General features: G+C 37.8%; 1 protein-coding gene across 8 annotated transcripts in view; it reads left to right on the forward strand.

The window, feature by feature from the left end:
- The window catches only part of FRY (FRY microtubule binding protein), a 403013-nt gene that overhangs the window by 249575 nt on the left and 133818 nt on the right, over window positions 1-19620 (forward strand). For all 8 annotated transcript variants that reach the window (XM_070577933.1, XM_070577936.1, XM_070577934.1 and 5 more), the window contains 6 exons: window positions 3012-3180; window positions 5802-5894; window positions 5989-6087; window positions 7762-7863; window positions 18057-18160; window positions 18608-18716. In XM_070577933.1, the coding sequence (XP_070434034.1) occupies window positions 3012-3180; window positions 5802-5894; window positions 5989-6087; window positions 7762-7863; window positions 18057-18160; window positions 18608-18716 (676 nt within the window). The remainder of the gene's footprint in view (window positions 1-3011; window positions 3181-5801; window positions 5895-5988; window positions 6088-7761; window positions 7864-18056; window positions 18161-18607; window positions 18717-19620) is intronic.

Consider the following 19620-nt stretch of genomic DNA (forward strand, 5'->3'; position numbering starts at 1 on the left):
TCTTAATGTATATATTCTTATATTCTCACGTTTATAGTATGTACTATACATTTTAAAGCAGAAGTTTATTTTTATGGGAATGTTATAGTATACCAAAGATTGGACTAATCATTTAGTTACTACAGACATTGCTAAACTCTCAAGACATGGTCATTGAAAAGAAATTTATTTTTCCCTAAAATTATTTTCAGGGAAAGTAGATTTTAAGTACAAATAGATTTTTGGATTATTTTAATGCTAAAATAATATATTTATGTCATTTGGGACTTTTTTAAAGCAAAAGATAGCCATATTTATTTTTAAATGAGAAATAAATAGACTTTTCGCCACTAACTCATGAGAATATTGAAATAGTGAATTATACAAATAACCTGCCTTTTCCTACCTCTCCTTGTTTTAGTCATGGATTAGAAATGGAAAACAAACTTTCCTAAATATCATGTGGTCTTTAAAATAATATAACTCTAACCTGTAAGATCGCTTTTTCCTTTTAAACTCTCACACTTCAAAATTAAAACCATAGGTAGTTTTTTCACTGTTCAGAAATAACAGGAATTAAAATACAATTTTTAAAAATCTAGTTTGGAATTATTAAATTTTTATAATCTTGATTGAAAGTGTCACTTCCATTGCTTTGCCATGCCTTTTCTGCTTCCTACCCTTTATCCATCTTCCCCTCAACTCAAATCCCCTCTGAAATCTTCTCCAATTATCCAGCTAGAAAGAGCCCCTTCATTCTCCAATGCCCTGTAGCCTCTTTAGCTATGTTACTCACATAAAAGGCAACATGAAATATGAGAAAGTGATCTGGCCTGGGGCATTCAGCGTCGCTGAAGGATCAGAGTGATCTAGGCAAAGTGCCAGGCACATGCTAACAAGTCTCATAAATAATAATAATAGTTATTATTCTTATTCTTATTCTTATTATTCACGTGTCTCATGGTCGTTGCTACATAGTTTTATCTTCCCAATTAAACTGTACACCATTCTAGTGAGAGCAGGGACTACATTTCATAGTTCATGATTGCATCAGAAGACTTACCTAGGTTTGAGCCTCTTCTTTGTCACTTTGATCTTCCAAATCTATTTCTTCATTTGGAATGGAAATGCATTCACTGCCTGACTCAATGGATTGTTGTGAAGATAAAATGTGAAAGAATATAATGTGCATAAAATGTAAAACATCTTACAAATGCATCTCATAGTTATTCGTAGTCTAGACCAGTGATTCATAAACTTTAGCAGGTCAGAATCACTTATAGGACTTGTTAAACAAGATTACTGAACCCACCCCCAGAGTTTCTTATTTAGTAACTATAGGGTAGGGCCAGAGAATGTATATTTCTCACAGGTTCTTAAGTGCTGCTGCTGCTGCTGCTACTGATCTGGGGACCACACTTTGAGAACCACTGTTCTCGACACACTATAGCATAGAGATTAAGAGTAAGGACTCCAGAGCCAGACACTTGGTTTAAAATTCTGGTTCCACCATGTACCAGCTGTGTCACTTTATCACATTATGAAATCTCTGCCTCAAATTCCTCTTCTGTAAAAAGAGTGTAATCCTGGTTCCCTATAAGAGATGAGCTCTGTGTAAGGTTCACTGAACTTTGCCTGGTATATCGTAAGTGCTGTCTGTCTACTTGCTGCTATGATCATCATCCGTTTTTTTTCTATAAGAAGTAGAAAAGAATTATGACTTTGGAATTTGGAATTTATGTTTTCACTCCATTGCCTTCTTAAAACCTTTTTAATTGTGAATATATATAGCAAGCATAAATAAAAATCCGTAAATTAAAAAAAAAACAATTTTAACAAATTGTTACCAAGTGAACACCATGTAACCTCCTCTACCCAAGTCAAAAACTAGAAAATTGCCATTCTCACGAGGTGCCTTATGCCCAACTTGCCAGTCATACACCTTTTGTGTTGGCTTTGGGTGAAACAATGTCTGTGTGTTTTCTGCCTGCTTTATTTGTCCTAAAATTTCTTCTTTGAGGCGTCAAGAGTTTTTGTTCCAAACTTCTGGGATTTCGTTAGTTGGCCTTTAACTTTTATAATCATAATTACCCTCTGTAATCATGCTTTGCTCCTAATTGACCCTTTCCACTACAGGGGACCTCAGGCTGATAGTCTCAGGAAGCAATGTGTCTTAGAAAGCTTTCCTTGTTTTTTCTTTTTTTAACTAATAGTCAAACCAGCCACCTCAGGAATAGTTTGGGTAACTTGTGTGGGTGTGTTCCTTTAGGCTTAGGTACTCCGAAGATCTGCTCCTACTCTCCATCCTCGTAGGATCTATTCTTTTCTTAATCCTATAGGATAATGTCATTGTAATTAATATTAGTACTTACAAATATTATTTTACTTTCAAATAAAACAAATACCTTAAGTTTCTTGGGGACTGTGTCCTTTTAGTTGTGAAACCCCACACATGTAGTAGAGAGCTTATTCATCTTTCAGATCTGATTTGAATTTTCCTATTACTATGTTTTCCTTCAACCTAAAAATATTTTTTTCAATAATCATTAACCTAAAACTATAAAAGAAACAATAACAGAAAACTTTAGAAGTGGATGTAGGAATGTTTCTTGGCATTATTTGCTGTCACTGTCAGAAATAGCTGGCCTAGTATGTTGTTGCTTATATGCTCACAATTGGATACCTAGGCCCTTGGGTGTGCAAGTATGTTGGAAATTGCTAAGCCTGAAGACGTGGAGCTTTTCCTCATGCTCATTTTAAGAGCTAGACCATTTTGAGAAGGTCTAAATAACCCTGGATCTTCTCCCTAGCCTGAAGGAGATGTTGAGCATCTCATAGAAGAAGAGAAGAAACGAGAAGATTGGACTCTTCACCAAATCCCCAATATCAAATCCTTACAAAATGACAGCCATTGTACTTCAACTGATTGGAAGGCTCCCCGTCACTGTGCCTTGCCACTCCTAGATGCTGGAGGCCTCCGTTAGTCACCTTCCTACCCATTATTTGATAAATCACTCATGTTCTCTTCTTAGATTCCCCGCTGTGAAGAAGAAATTCATGGCAGAGCTGAAAGAATTACGGCACAAAGAGCAGAGCCCATATGTTGTTCAAAGCATTATCAGCTTGATAATGGGGATGAAATTCTTTCGAATTAAGATGTATCCAGTGGAGGACTTTGAGGCCTCTCTTCAGTTTATGCAGGTAATGTCTTGGGCAGAAGAACTAAGGGACGAACAACTTGAGCAACTCCCTCCGTCAGAATGACTGAGCTGGAATGTGAAAATCCATTCTCTTGTCAATGTGGGAAAAAGTCCTACTTTTTCCTCAATAATTCAAAAAAATGCTTTGTACCCAAATAACAGAGTTGCAGGCACATAATTTCATTTCTAAACTTTCATATCATCTTTGGAGTAGGGTGTACAGTGAAATGTCTTATTTATTGACATTTTCTCTTTTTTAACCATCAGCTACCTATTGTTCTGTGAATTAAAAGATAGCTCATTTTTTATTGTTTAGGACTGATAGCATTAAGTTGGCTATGTTAACATTCATAGCGTTAGAACTTTAAATAATGAAGAAATCTTTTTTATTCATACTATAAAAAGGAATCAACCTTTGAAAAATCAGCCAAACTATACAAGTTTTGGTGTCTAGTGCACAGTGTGCCTCATTATGTGCGAACCAAAGAATTATTGCAAATGTGGATTTCACAGAAGGTGCAGCTTATTAAGTTCTAAAAACTTTAGTATCTGAAGGGATTTTTCTGATGTTGCTGTGAATTAGATTTAGTGAGGTTCTTAATCAGTAAAAAGCTTAGATATAGGGGTTATGAACATGGGCTGTACCACTTCATACCCACTAGGATGGCTATAAAAGATAGACAACAGCGAGTCCTGGTGAGGAAATTAGAACCCTCATACACTGCTGGTGGGAATGTAAAGTGGCAGAGCAGCTTTGGGAAACAGTTTGGCAGTTCCCCAAATGGTTAAATCTAGAATTACTTCATAATCCAGCAACTCCACTTCTAGGTGTATATCAAAGAGAAATGAAAATATATGCCCATACAAAAATTTGAATGCAAATGTTCATAGCAGCATTATTCATAACAGCAAAGGAGTGGGTACAACCCAAATGTCCATCAACTGATGAATGGATAAACAAAATGTGGTATAGCCATACAAGGGAATATTTTTTGGGCGAAAAAGGAATGAAGTACTGATATATGGATGGACCTTGAAAATATTATGCTAAGAGAAAGAAGTCAGACACAAAAGGCCACAGATTATATGATTCCAATTTACTTGAAAAGTCTAGAATTGGCAAATCCATAGAGATAGAAAGTAGATTAGCAGTTGCATAGGGCTAGAGGAGGGGGATGTCAATGGGAAGGTTGGGGATGACTGCTAAGGGGTGCAAAATTTGGGGAGGGATAATGAAAAGATTCTAAATTTGATTGTGGTGATAGATGTACAACTGTGAATATACTAAAAGTCATTGAATTGTACACTTTAAATGGGCAAAATTGCATGGTACGTGAACTAATATCTCAATAAAGCAGTTTAAAAAAAAAAAAAGAACATAGGCCATGTATCAGACTTCTTGGGTTTGAATTCAAGCTTCAGCACTTAGTAGCTCTGCGACCTTGGGCAAGTCACACTTAATCCCTCCCAACGTTGTCTGCAAAGTGGTCTTAATGACACTAACCTTAGAAGGTGGTTCTGAAGATTCTTGGCACATGGTAAGCACTCAGTAACTGTTAACTATTTTTATCCCTCTCTCATACTAATAAATTGTGTATCTATGTACTTGAATGATGATTTGAGGGAGAATTTACATACATATGCAAAATAATGTAGGAAAAGGGCCACAATTCTGGGAACCATAAAGCTCCATTCTATATTCTGTCTCAATGGCTTTCCATGCTGGCAATACCTGCCTTAGATGCATGTCTTAATATGATATTGATACACTGGGGACTTTATTAACTGTTGTTGGCAATGGTCCCAATGTTGACTGAAAATAAGTGGTAATAGCTAATATAGATATTAGCATGTTATCAAAAATACATGTAGCCTTAGACTCTTCCATGCAAACAATACCTAATAAAGACCACAGTAAGTTATTATCAAAAAGGCCAGGAAGGAGAAAGGGGCTGGCAGAATTCTGGACAGGCCAATTTTCCTAATAAATAATTCCCTGGGCAACCAAAAATACACTTTCATAGACAGTAGTCCACAGGCAAAGACATCGTTGCTTGAGGAACTATTCGAAAGGTTTCCTTGTCTGAGATGGGGAGGGAAGCATTCCAGACTTGCTTATGAAACTAGCTGAATGATAAACACACCTAAAATGTCAGGGCTAACAAGTAAACAGCTCAGGGCTCTCAGGGCCTAAAATGAGTTTAATCTCCTCTGCCTCTCTTCCCATGTTTACCTTCTCTGGGGATCTGTGTTTGTGGGTTAATCAAGGACCCGGGGTTCCACACAGTAGGTAGTCAATATAAATTTCTTGGAAATGAATGACTGAAGGAATCAACCATTAAGTCAGTGGATGAATGTCTGTGTGCTAGTTATAGATGCTTTGTCCTTTTAGCATAGTGATCTGAGATAACAGTAGGAAGAGAGTGAGAAAACCAGCCTTGCACTGGGATCTCTGTGAACTTAAATATAAATACTTCGATCCAGTGATTTTTTTAGTAGATTGTGGAATATGCTATGTTAGTATGTATGATTGAATTAAGAGCTATTTACTTAAATTTGTTTAAGTACTTTTTATATGCACATTTCAATCTATTCTCCCTCTACTCTTTCTCTGCTTCCTAGGAATGTGCACATTATTTCCTTGAGGTCAAAGACAAAGATATCAAGCATGCCTTGGCTGGGCTTTTTGTTGAAATTCTTGTCCCAGTTGCTGCCGTGAGTTACATTTTCACTTTTAAGAACTTCTTCAAATTGGATTAGAAAATCAACAATTTCATTAACATAATATTAACATGTATCTCTATTTCAGGCTGTTAAAAATGAAGTCAATGTTCCCTGCCTTAGAAACTTTGTTGAAAGCCTATATGATACCACGCTGGAACTTTCTTCTCGAAAGAAGCATTCCTTGGTTAGTAACTATGAGAAAATCCAAAACATAAAACTTCAGACACTAAAATTCCTAGGCTGAAATCTATTTGAGAATCCTAAGAGTTCCACAGATGGGAGAATTACCTACAGCTCCCTTAAAAAGAGTTAGCATTTCAAAATTTGGAGTTTGTGCTTAGTGTTGACCATGATTGAATCATGGTAATATGAGGGGGTTAGACCATGTCACCTGAGATGACCCTTCTAGTCCTAAGGATTCTGTTGTTTATTTTCAAGATTGGCTTAACTTGATTTTTGTTTTAATTTCTGAGGTTTTATTCCAATCTGAAGGCTAAAGTTTATAATAACAGTTTCTCTTCTCAATCCCCAGGAGTCTTCACTGGCTAATTGCTATCCTGATATTCAGAATTAAAATGGAACCAGGCTGGAAAAGGAGTTGGGAGACAGACAGTTGCCCATAGGAAAGATTCTCTGAAGGCTGTGAAAGCTTTTGTACTGAAGAGCAGCATAGAAAAGCCTTTTAAACTACCCCAACCTTTTGCCCTTAGTGGTAAATAAGGCTCTGGTTTAAGAGTTGGCAAGCAGTATAGCAGCTGTAATTTGTGATAGTATAGAGGAAGCAGGTTGCTTAGGTAGCCGGTAGCTAGCATAGTTTATGCTAGTCTTCAAAGTATGAACATTGCCACCATTATTTGAGCATGTCCTCAGAGTTACTTTGCTGGCAATGGTGACAAATTTGCTCATTTGTCTATGTTCTGTGGTCATTGTGACTATCTGCTTGGCTTTTTTCTTTTTCTCTTTTTTTTTTTTTAGATTACTGGCTGGAATTAGAGTTGTGCTCAATGTTAGCAGTAGTTCAAAGTCAGTTTAAACCTAAGTTAGTGGATTGCTAAGCACTGAATCTCACTGTGGAAATTGTTTTTTGCTAATTCAAGTTAATGTATGAGCCAGTTATATTTTTGTCTAAATCTTCACCAGCCTTAATTTGTTGGGGAGCCATAAACTTGTATGCTGTCTATCTGGTTTGGTAAAATGGTGATGGATTCTACGTATATATTTTTTGGGTGGCCGCTCATTAGCTTTTCTGTCTTCCCCAGTTGCTGTGGGAAACCGGCCCAGTTAGACAGGAAAAGCACAGTAACACCTCTGTTTATTCGGTCGTAAGCAAATTCCTCCTGTGGTTAAATTTGTCTTGGAGGAATTTACCAGTGCAATAACATTTCTTTTAGGAATCTTCCTTAATTACAGGAAAATTGCATGCAAAAGAAAATATATACACCTATCTCTAAGACAGGGACAAACTAGTAGATGTTTATGAGCACAAAGGCTCAGAACATTTTCAAAATTATTGTCTTCCTGCTTTTTTCCTGAAGATTGAGAGTGATCTGAGTGAGTTTGTTTTTAAAATTCGTGAGTGAAGACTAAATCAGTGAATCAGATTTCTACTTATTATACATGAAACTTATTATACACTATACATAACTCTATATTATTCCATCTTTGTCATCAGAAAGCATTTGCGAGATGCCCACCTCTGCATGGCATCCATAGGGCCTTGTTGTCTTATAAGGCATCCTGTTTATTCTGGCCCATACAGCCCACAGAGGGAGCTGGATGTGTGGTGGTTCCAGAGAACGTGTGTTACCTGGCTTGTGGAAATATAAATCATCTGTGATCTCATCTTCTTCCTCCTCAGGCCCTGTACCCCCTGGTGACCTGTCTGCTCTGTGTCAGTCAGAAGCAGCTGTTCCTGAACAGGTGGCACATTTTCCTCAACAACTGCTTATCCAACCTTAAAGTTAGTATTTGTCAGCTCAAAAAAGTCTTTTATAAAAATATATATGAGTCTTAGGCTGGTATATGTGCTTTTGAGAGTGATTCTTGAAGTTTGTGGAGGAATTATCATGTATACTGGAATAATGAAAAAAACATTAATAAGGGTTCTCCTTGTTAAATATAGTCCGTTTTAGAAGGTGACTAGGGATAAGAGAAATGACTTCAAATTTGGGGAAAAAGTCTTTTCTAGTAAGGATCACTTTGAAGGTAGAATTAAGTGTCCCTTTATATGCATCTGTTGTCATATTTCATCTAAATGATTTTATAAAACGGAGGCCACTCTTCACTGGCAGAGTCGTGTGAATTGATTTTAGAAGCTCACCTGTACCTCCTTCCTCCTTCTTCTGCCCCCTCCAGCCTAAGAAAATATTTGGGGGAAAAAGTTCCATTCTGTGGGAGGATTGAGCTAGCAACAGAGAACACTTATTTCCTGTCACTGTGATTTGTGATTATTTGAAGGTTTTCAATTCAAGCCCCATGACAGTCGGTGAGTCCTAAGCATTCACTGAACAGCTGCTCCCAGGTCGGAGGCACAGGGGCTGGGCCACGTGAGGGATAGTCATGGTCCCTGAAACTGAGGACCTGCAGTGAAAACAACTGTAATGAATAGCTTATTGGCTTGATAACTTTAAAGAGGTAAACATATTAAGTTCTAGTGACCTATTCATAAAACACAATTAAATGAAAACCATCCCTAATATAAGTGCAAATAGCATATATTTTTCATAATTATTCCCCATTGTGTCCAAAGATGTTGAATTTCTTTTACAAGTTTGATATTTGCTTCTTTAGAATTTTTTAACTATACTTAGTTGTAAAACTATGTGTGTGCTTCTACATGTTGCCTTGTCTTTTTTGTTCTGAAACACTTTAATTTGGTGAAACGATTAAGATTAATTATATTATTTTGGCGTTTACCATAATTACACAATAACCTGCATTAGAGTTGTTTTAAGCACCAGCTATGTACTGGCTCTAAAAGCTGATTGTGAAATCCAAGATTAGAATCATTCATTTTCTTCAAATTGGCGGTGAAACATAATAGCAGTGGATATAGAATTAAGCTTTTAAGTATTCTGAAAGACAAAATGCTTTTCAGGGTTATCAACCATTATGTAATGGCCACTTTTAGATCTTTTCTTTAGGGATTTTCTTTAGTGATTTATCCATCTGTCATTCACCTCTAGCATGCAGCCCAATGTCATTTTTTTATTATTTGGTCCACTTTGAAGTTATCCAGTTATTAGTTCCACTAAAACATATTTTTCCCCCTCTTACATGTTACACAAATAGAAAGTGGTCATTTTGTTCAAAACAAAAAAGAAATGGTTAAGAACATCCATAGTGCATTTTTCTTTATATATTATGCTGCATATGTTTTGATGAATTTTTGTTAGAATTAAAATAATATCTTGCATGACAATTTAATATTGTGACCAAAAAAGACCAAAAGTTTTTTGTCAAAGTTGCTTTTGAAATATAGCAGCACAATCTTATTTTGGAACTTAATTGCTTCAAAGTTAGAATATTATTTGGAGCTCTGGTCAAAGCCAGCAAAATGACTTAATAACAGGATTATAAATGGCTCTGGAGAGAAGTGGGGCTGCACACTGATGATGCTTCCCTATGCAAACATTTCAAAAATTAAGATGTCTAAAAGAGAAATGCAATAAGACCAGAGAGAATATAGAGAGTCAATAGCATAGAGAGACTGAACCACATTCCAGAATTCAATTCAACTCACGGTAGTTATGAAGTGCTCCCTGTGTGAGGGAAGGTGCTGGAAGTGGGAAAGATGGGGAAGTCAAGTCATAGGTATAGAATAGAGTCCCTATCCTTGAGAACCTTAGCATTTCACTAGGGGATATGTAATGAAGTTTCAAAATGCATGATCCAGACAGTCAGGGATGTAAGAGTGGGGAGTAGGGAGATACGTGCGCCATTTGCAGAGTCTTGTACCCCAGGAAGCATGAAACAGGTGGTTATTAGGGAAAGTAAAGGCAATGATGTTTTACTTTATGGATAATAAATTGTTGGAATTCATCACCCCAAGGCTAAAAGATATAAAAAGATCCTTGATGAATTACAATTAGAATAAAATTGTATCACATATATTTAGAACTAAACCCAGTAAGTTTTAAATGGGACCATTTTAAAATGCCATAAATATAGAGAAAACCTTCCAAACCTCCTCACGAGTCCTCAGTAGGGAAGAAATACCTGAAGTATGTTAGTTAACATGGCTTCAGAAGTATGCTTTGTCTTGAATACCTTCAGTAATTTATGGGATTTAGAGCCAACTGTATCATTTTATAAAGGACCACCAAACTAACTCTTCCCACTATTCCCATTCCCCCTTTTTCCCTCCAGCATCCTTCTCGCTTGTGTCCCCCTCCCCTACACAGGCTTAAGTATAATGAACCTAGTGTTTGAACCCTGCATGTGGAACTTGGTAGCCATCTTTGATGTGTTCTGCAGAGCTGAGTCATCAAGGTGGCAGCTTGACATATAGCAGAAGAGGAGTGTGTATGAGCATGAAAAGTCTGTTGCTTTCAAAGTAAACAAGCTCTCAGATCCAACGCTCATTTAATGTCAGTGACCTGGTTTATCCTCAGCATTGGTCTGTCAGAAGCAGGCTGCTTTGGTGACACAAACTTGAAGACTTTATTAACACTTAGTTAACTCGGTCATTCATATATTAGCAATATAGCGTTGTAAAGTGATGAGAAATTTATGGCACCTTCTCATCACAACATTGATATCTTTCAGGAGCTCTTGGTCAGTGGTGACCAATACTATTTTCTTCTATGTATTTTAAGTCAGAATCTGAGCGTATTAAGCTATAAAAAAATGATACATTCCCTTCACATCTGCCATAATATACCTAATTCTGAAAAAAGGAAATGTGTTTTGAAAACTTGATTTAATCGTATTTTTAATTTTTGTTATAAATCCCCACTTATTAATAGTTCTTTCAAAATGTAGTATTTATTAAGTGTTCATAATAATTACATGCTAGCTTCTTATCCTTCGAAATGGATGTACTTGGGAGAATTTTACTTCTTTTCTTTTACAATAATGGATATAATATACCACTGAGGTCCAGATTATAAAAACAAAACAAAGCCAAAAAGTAAACCTCAAAAGCTAAGAAATGTATTTACTCTGTGGGTAATAACAACAACAGAAGATCTGTTAGGAGCTTCATTAATTGAAGATCTGTTATGAGATAGGCCAGTGGTAGGGGCTTTGCATACAATGTCACAGACTATCCTGACAATGTCACTGGCTGCACTGAGCTTTCCTGTATATTATTTATGTTTTTCTAAAAATGTTGCTCAGATAGCAATACTTCACCTGAAGGTTAGACATTAGTCAGCCTAGTTTCATAGTCCTAGAAACCAAAGTACAGAATTAAAAATGATTCTCCTTTCATCTCAGTCACTGCTTGTGCTAAGACTTAAATCTGTTCACTTGTTCAGTCAGTCGATGGGTCAACAGTTCTTTACAAGAAGTGTACCAGGTGCTGTTCTAGGTGTGGGAATAGCGATGAATAAGACAGTAACACTCTCTGTTCTCTTAGACCTTGTAATTTAGTGCAGGAGACAGACAATAAACAAGTAAACAACTGCATTAGAAAAGAAACATCAGATAGTGATAACTGCTATAAAGAAAATCAAATAGGATATTATGATAGAGGATGACTCATTTAGGAGGGCAGGGGAGGGAGGGTACAAGGAAGGCCTCTTGATTTCCACTGAGAGTCTCAAAAAGAGTATAGTTGTCATAAATATATTTGATGAAACTTGTCTTCAGCATTTAATATGTATTTGTGTGTAATAATCACAATGAAGTTTAAGGAGTGCTTTTTACTTAACTTTTCATATAATAGTAAAGGTATTAATAATATCTTTATTTTATAAATGGGGATATTGAGTAATATATTAATGGTTCCACAGTCGTTGCTGGAATGCATTAAAATGTATGGCACCATTTATTTTAAAAGAACTACTATTTTCTTTGTAAATATCAAATTTAAACGGTACAATATTAGCTTTTTTTTTTGATAAGGAAGATTCGCCGTGAGCTCACATCCATTGCCAATCACCCTCTTTTTTTGTTGTTTAATTTGAGGAAGATTAGCTCTGAGCTAACATCTGTGCCAATCTTCCTCTATTTTTTATATGTGGGATGCCTCCACAGCATGGCTGATGAGTGGAGTAGGTCTGCACCCAGGATCCAAACCCATGAACCCAGGCCACCAAAGCAGAATGCATAAACTTTAACCACTCAGCCGCTGGGCCAGCCCCAATATTAGGTTTTTTTAAATATTAATTTTCAAGAAGTAATTATTCTGCTTTGATATTAACTTCATTTCTAGAAACTTGAGAAAATCTCTTATCATCTAAGTTTCAGATCTGTCAAAGGGACATTTCAAAGTGGAATTTATAAATTCTAATAGTGCATGTAAACTGGGTCTAAAAATTAGTGATCAGATGACAAGTGTATTACTTTCCATGAAGGCCTTTATTATTCAGCCATTGAATAGAAAAATAATCTCTGTAAATTGTTGGTATGGTAATTTTAGAGGTTATCCTAAATGATAGCACATATATTATTTGGATAATACAGTCATCAAAAAGAGTGAATTATGATCAAAGCAAATTGATTCAAGTATCAAAAGGAAATGCCAAAAAGGAGAAAAGTCTTGACTGTGATGTGCAATGACATATAACAGAAAGAAGTAGATTTATTCCAATGGCTTTAGTTGAAATGGAAGAGAAGACTAGAAGGTATTTGAGTATAACAAGTTCAATAGATGACTAAAATTATTTATCTGTCTATGTCAATAGATCATTACCTTAGCATGCATGAGTATCTCCAAGGAAGCCCATTACAAATGCAATTTCTTGCAACCTACCTCCAGAGATTCTGGTTTAGAATGTCTGAGGTGCAGCCAAGGAATCTACTTAAGAAACCCAGGTGACTTGGTGCAAATGGTCAGCTGATGGACCTTGAGAAACATTGGTCTGTCCAATGACCCTACCACCAGCCAAGTTATCAGTAAATTCATTTCTCCCTACTTGTTACTATTAACACTGAATTGCTTTAAGTGAATCAAAAGCAAAATTTAAAGAAGGTGGGGGCCAGCCTGGTGGTGCAGTAGCTAAGTTCATTAGCTCCTCTTTAGCATCCTGGGCTTCATGGGTTCGGATCCCAGGAGGGGATCCTCAAGCCACTGTTCCTCAAGCCACGCTGTGCCGGGGTCCCACATACAAAATGGAGGAAGATTGTTACAGATATTAGCTCAGGGACGATCTTCCTCAAGCAAAAAGGCAAAGATTGGCAATAGATGTTAGCTCAGGGCCAATCTTCCTCACCAAATAAATAAATACTAAAATAAAATAAAGAAGGTGGGCATGATGTTGGGCAGGCTGACATGTCGCATAAGTGTGTCAGTGACCAGCAGTGAGATGAGATGCAGAGGCCTAGGGAAGATCCACTCTGAAGCCTACTAGTTTCTTAAACAATTCTGTCAATGTAACTTCAGAGACATAATAAATAAATTAATTGTTGGTTGATTAATTAGTGGAAAAGCAGATTCTAATGGGAAAATAGTCTTTCAATCTTGAAGTAGAGATCTTTGACAGAGAAGTCAGTGGTTTGAGACATATGCCAAAAATGTCTACATCCTGAAAATATATCTTGAGCCCCTCTTATGTTAGCTGCTATTGAAATGCAAAGACAAAGAGGAAGAAGTCCTGTTTTCAAGTAGAGTGCAGTCTGGTAGGTGGCAGTAGCATATATCTGAGCAGCCTCCATATAGTATTAAACTGAAGGAGAAAAATTAATGCTCTGAAGACGTTAGAGCCAGATTGCCTAGTGTCAAATTCTGGCTCTACCACTTATTAGCCCCTCTGTGCCTTTATCTCCTCATCTGGCAAGTGAGAACAATAACAGTATCTACCTTATATGTTGTTGTGAGAATTAAAATGAGTTAATGTACATGCAGCTTTGATGACAATGCCTCATATAATAAGCACCATGTAACATATACATTCCAGTTTCTGAGAAAACAGTACGTATTGGAGCAGAAGTCAGTTCCTATCCCAGCTGTCATTTACTGGCCTCATCACTTTGAGCAAGTCGTTTGGCCTCTCTCAATGAGAAAAATCCCTCAACTGATGTCATAGTATGTGAAAGTACTTTTGAAATATCAAAATGCCATACAAGTGTAAGATGTTTAGTAATATCATTATATCATGTAGATTAGCTTCAGCTGTAGACCAAGAGTTGCCTTTTGTGTAAGTTTTGTATAAAGAAATCTGGCTTATGCATCAGGTTGTTCAGCTACTCCCCTGAGGTTGCTTTTTCTTAATTTGATATTTACTGATAACCAGCTGTAATGGCAGTCACTGAGGACACAAAGATGAACAAACCAAAATTCCTGGAGCTTACAGTCTAGTAGTCAACATACAAGTAAACGGAGAGAACAGCATTCTAGAAGACAGAGAGCAGGGGCACTTGGCAGTCTCTGGGGTGGAGGAAGGAGTGGAGGGGCAGGGGAGTGTAATAGAGGAGATGACATCTAACTGAATCTTGCCAGGGATCGGGAATTTTCCAAGTCGACCAAGGGTAAGAAGGCATTCCAGGCATTCAGGGAAATGCAGAAGGGGAGTTAGGGCATGGAGTGCACCTCGCCCAAGGTGGAGGCTGGAGGTGGTAATGGGGGGCCAGGTCACAAAGGCCCCTCGTGTTCCACATCGTGGAATGTGGATGTTGTCCAGGATCTGATCAGAAGCCACTTAGGGACTTTAAATGCAGGGAGGTGAACCATCACATTTGCAGTTTCAGAATGTCGCTTGTCAGTGCGGAGAGTGGAAGTAAGGTGAGGAAGTCATTCTGGGAGTCAGCTGCAGCCATCTGTGATATCATCTTGAAATGCTGAAAACCACTTACCAGTGCAGGATCCAAGGGTAAAATAAAATAAAAACTTAAGTCAGCCATTTGCTTCTCAGTCTCTGTGGGAGCAAAAATAGGCAATCTCAGAGATAGTCTAAGGGGGAAAGAACATCGGTCACAGCAAGATGCACCAAAAAGATAATCGTGGGTACAGGAACAGAAAAAGTATAAAAGAGGTTGAAGTTAAACAGAAGACGGTAAAATGAATCGTTTAAACTAGAGATCTCAGTTAAGCTCCTCATTGAAACTTTGATGATACTCGTCCTACCCCATCAGGTTTACAACATGAGATAAGGCACATGAGAGAATTTTGAATGGTACACTATGGAAACAAAAAATACTTTATATACTATACCAATAAAGGGAAATCACAAAGGCAGAAACATTTCCACTAGAATGGAAGCTCCCTGAAGCCAGGGACTACATGTCCCTTGCTTGCTGCTAGATCCTGGTGCCTTGTACATAATAATAGGTACTATGGGCAGCAACAGTGTCAAGTGCCCTATATGCTTTAACTTATTTAGTTCTCATAACACTTCTAGGAGGGAGGGAAGATTATCACAGACGGGGAACATCAGGCCCAGAGAGATTAAGGAACTTGCCTGAGGTTGGCCACCTCACTACCAAATTGAAGAGCAAGGATGGATTCAAATCCAAACAGTGTATGTCTAGAGTCTGCTTTTAACCACCACGTAAGGGCATCATAGACATTTGCTGATTTGGAGGGGTTAGAGGAAAGATAATTAGAATTCCCAAAATTTTTAAATGATGGAATATATTAAACACAACTTTTACTGGTTCAGTAGTTTACTAAAGTTCTTTATGTAATGAGAACATTCAACAAATTATAAGGTATATCATACGTGTTTTACTAACAGGCGAAAAATGATCCTTTATGTATAAATGTATGATTCTAAAAAGTTGGGGCTTTTTTTTTCCTGGAGCCCAAAAAACGAGTTATAAAGCTTATTTGGAAGAATAAACATGCAAAAATATCTAGAAAAACTCTAAAAATAGAAAGGAAAGAAAAAAGAGCAGTGGATGGTGGAAGGTAGGCCATGCCAGATAGTAAAACACATTTTGAAACCTCAAAAATTAAAATGATGTGGTATTAGGACATGAATAGACGGGCTAACAGAACAAAAAAGAAGTCCAGAAAGAGACCAAAATGCATATAGAAGTTTAGAATTTTACAGTAATGATCACACTAAAAACTTATTTTGACTACATAGACATAAGAAATCTATCTTTCCTAAATCTAAAAAACTGCTCCCTAGAGTGTTTTCCATAGAATTTGTTTCTGTGACTCATCTTTATTCAGTAAATAGTTTAAGGTGAACTTTATCCTTGATAATCTCTAAACAATTATGAATTCTAAAAAAATCATCAGTACCCAAATTATCTACACTAAGAATAAAACAGCTAAAACAATTATGACAAGATAAATAAATGAATAAGGGAAGAGAAGTAACATAAAAGCAAAAGACCTTTAAGAGAGTTAAGAGTGATTTTGAAAGACTGTTTAGCAAACATTTATCAGTCCCCCACAGAATGGCAGGAATTCTAACAGATGTCAGGGGGAAATAATGCCCTTCCTTTCAGATGTCTAAACAAGACCCTATGTAAAGAGTTGAAGGGCTGTGCCAGAGGTTTGTGTGAGGGTCAGGGGACCCTCAGGAGGGAATAGTTAGTTTTAATGGGGTTCAGGACATTGGGGAGGAACAGAGAAGTCTGCATGAAGGAGGGGACATTCAAGTAGACTATAAGGGAGTAGAGTTCACCTTAAGGATGCAAGGCAGATAGGGGACTGAGGGGAACCCCCTCCTGACACAGAAATGGAATAAACATGGCCTAGCTAGAGTTTAGGGAGCTTGTGGGAGAATAACAGGAGGGGAGGCAGAAAAGGTAGGCTAGAGCCACATATTGACTGGTCAGGTATGCTGTGCCGAGAAATGATAACTTGATCCCATAGGCATCAGGGAAGCCACCCAATCTGTGATTTGTAAATCAAGAGGAATATGACTTGTGTAAGGTAGGACAGTGGGGAGGGAATCAATTCCCTCCTCTCTGGCCTATTTTTTGTCTCCTGGAAGCTGGCAGATGTGCCACAGCTGGTCTCCATGCATCTCCTTCTTTTCCCACACTGCAGACTAGGACTTCTTTCATGGTTTCTTAGTGGCCTCCTGTCACTATCATGAGAACCCTGGTCCCCTTATTGAGTAGGGTATGTAGGGTTCCTCAGGTGACCCCTGCCTTCCTCTCCAGCCTCTTCAGCCACTGCTCATTCACCTGGCCCTAGGCACTGGCATGCAAACTATTCCCAGGTTCTGAAACATGACCCCTCTCACCAGCTCTCTTAGTTCCACGTACTGTTGCCTTTGCCTAAAATGCTCTCCTTCCCCATCATTTTTTTTTTTTTTACATCATTCAAAGTTTCTAGTGCCAAGCACAGTACCTGGCCCAGTGTAGCCACTCAAATGTTTGTTGAAGGAACGAATGAGTAAATGAATGGACTAAAGTTCATCTGAGTTTTTGTCTACCCCTGGAAACCTTTCCTGACCTCACTCACTGGGTTTGCCATAGGTTGCCCTAATTTCCATTCTCTAGTTCCTGTCCCTACCAGTTTTTCCTTCTCTCTTAGAGATGATTGTTTGTTATCTGTCTCCCATCTCCCACGGAGTGTGAACGTCTTGGGGGAAAGGATTATCTTTTACCTCTATATCTCAGATTCTAGCACGGTGCCTACTACACATTGGTCTCACTAAATGTTGGAGGGGAGTTAGATGGGAGGTGAGGGGGAAGATTCAGGGAATCAAAGCAATAGCAGTATTTACAAGGGCATAGTCGACGATAGAAAAAACAGATTGATCTCCTCTTGGTGCTAGGAGATACAGGTTCCCTAGGGCTGGAGGAAGAAGGTAATCTCAAGTATTCACCTTGGCAAAGGAGAGAATGACATGAGTTCCCATACAACTACTCTGTCCCTCCCCGTGGCTATTTGGGTCCCTCTTCATAGATCATTTACCCAATGGGCACTGGGAGGCAAGTACCCCATAAGTCCCAGATGATGCAGTGTGTCTCGTAGGCACCCTGCCACCAACCTGGGGCCCTCCATTTCCAGGCATTCAGAAAAGAATAATCTCCATACATCACCATTTAATCTACAATCTTACATCTTGGTTTCTATTGTAGAATAAAGACCCCAAGATGGCTCGAGTTGCACTGGAATCTCTGTACAGATTACTTTGGGTTTACATGATTCGAATTAAATGTGAAAGCAACACAGCTACTCAGAGGTAAGAAGCTGGCTTGGGTTAATGGTAACCACACACTCAGCCAGTGAAGAGGGTGTTTTGTTTTATTGCTACCTATGCTGACCATACTAGAAGCTGTTCAAACCCGACAGTTTCTAAAAGGTCTAAGTCCTAAGGACATTTTCAGGCTTTCCTTGGTCATTGGCTCAGCAGCCATTACAGAAACTCCAGCCTCTGCCAAGTTTCGTGTCCAGGGCTGCATTTGCCTCTTTAACAAAGGAAACGGCTATAATTTTCCAACTGCCCTTAGTTTTCCAGAAAAACTTTTCGTAGAGTAATTATGCTAATGGAAAAGGGATGAAGTGGTTTGTTTTCTTTTTCTGAATTCTCTCTGATACTTAGATAAGATGAAACATCTGCCATTTTCCCTTAAAGAACTGGAGCTCAGCCAATCTTGCTTGTTTTCTCTTTTTTCCCCTTATCTTTCAGCCGTCTTATAACCATCATCACAACGCTTTTCCCCAAAGGGTCCCGTGGTGTGGTGCCAAGGGACATGCCTCTGAACATCTTTGTGAAAATCATCCAGTTCATTGCCCAGGTAATGGAGAAACTTCTGGCACTGAGAGTCCTCTAATTGCCTTGAAGTAGCCAGTCTCCTTCTTATGAAGTACTAACAGATCAAGAGTCTAAAATAATATCTTACATGTATAGACTTTTTAGAATGGTTTTGCAAGTGTTTCTACACATAGTTTTCTTTTCTTTTTCTTTTTTTTTTTTTTGCTTCAGAACAAATCGTGACATGGATATGTCACGTGTTTTCAGCGTTTGGCAAATGAAGTAACTGAGAGACAGAGTTTAAGTGACTCATCTAAGGTCACAGCACCTATTAGCAAAAGTCTCTTGACTCTTACTCCTTGTTTTTTCCTGATTCTCTGTGCTGGATTCTGTAAGTCAGTAGGAAGCGAAGAGTCTGATGTTTGGAGGAAATCAAAAGAAGACAATTTAGTGAAGTTTGAGGAGTAAATAATCTCTAACTTTCACCCTTTGAAAATAAGAATGTAATAGGAATATTAGCATTTATCAAGCACTTACTCTTTGCCAAGAACTGTTCCAAGCACTTTACATGTACTAATTTACTTAAACACGGGGTCCAATAATATTAAACATAGTTTTTAGTATTTATTGTACTATTTAGACCCAAGATTTTGACTTTTTAAAACACTATGTGAGTAAATGGTTTTACCCCACGTTTGACTTCCTGTGATTTACAGAGGAAAATGAAAATACAATTTTTCCAGTTCAACCTCTGCCATGCACCAGCTCTATTACCCTTAAGCCAGTCAGAGAACATCTTATTTCTCAGTTTCTTTGTCTGTAAAATGTAGGTGAAAATGCTTTCCCACTATACCTCAGAATGTTGTGTGGATAAAGAGAAATAATAGGCATGAAAATACTGTTGAGTTACAATTGATATTGATGTAAAGACATAAGGTTCAATTGTT

The sequence above is a fragment of the Equus przewalskii genome, chromosome 16, assembly GCF_037783145.1.
Source record: "Equus przewalskii isolate Varuska chromosome 16, EquPr2, whole genome shotgun sequence".
Taxonomy (NCBI): domain Eukaryota; kingdom Metazoa; phylum Chordata; class Mammalia; order Perissodactyla; family Equidae; genus Equus; species Equus przewalskii.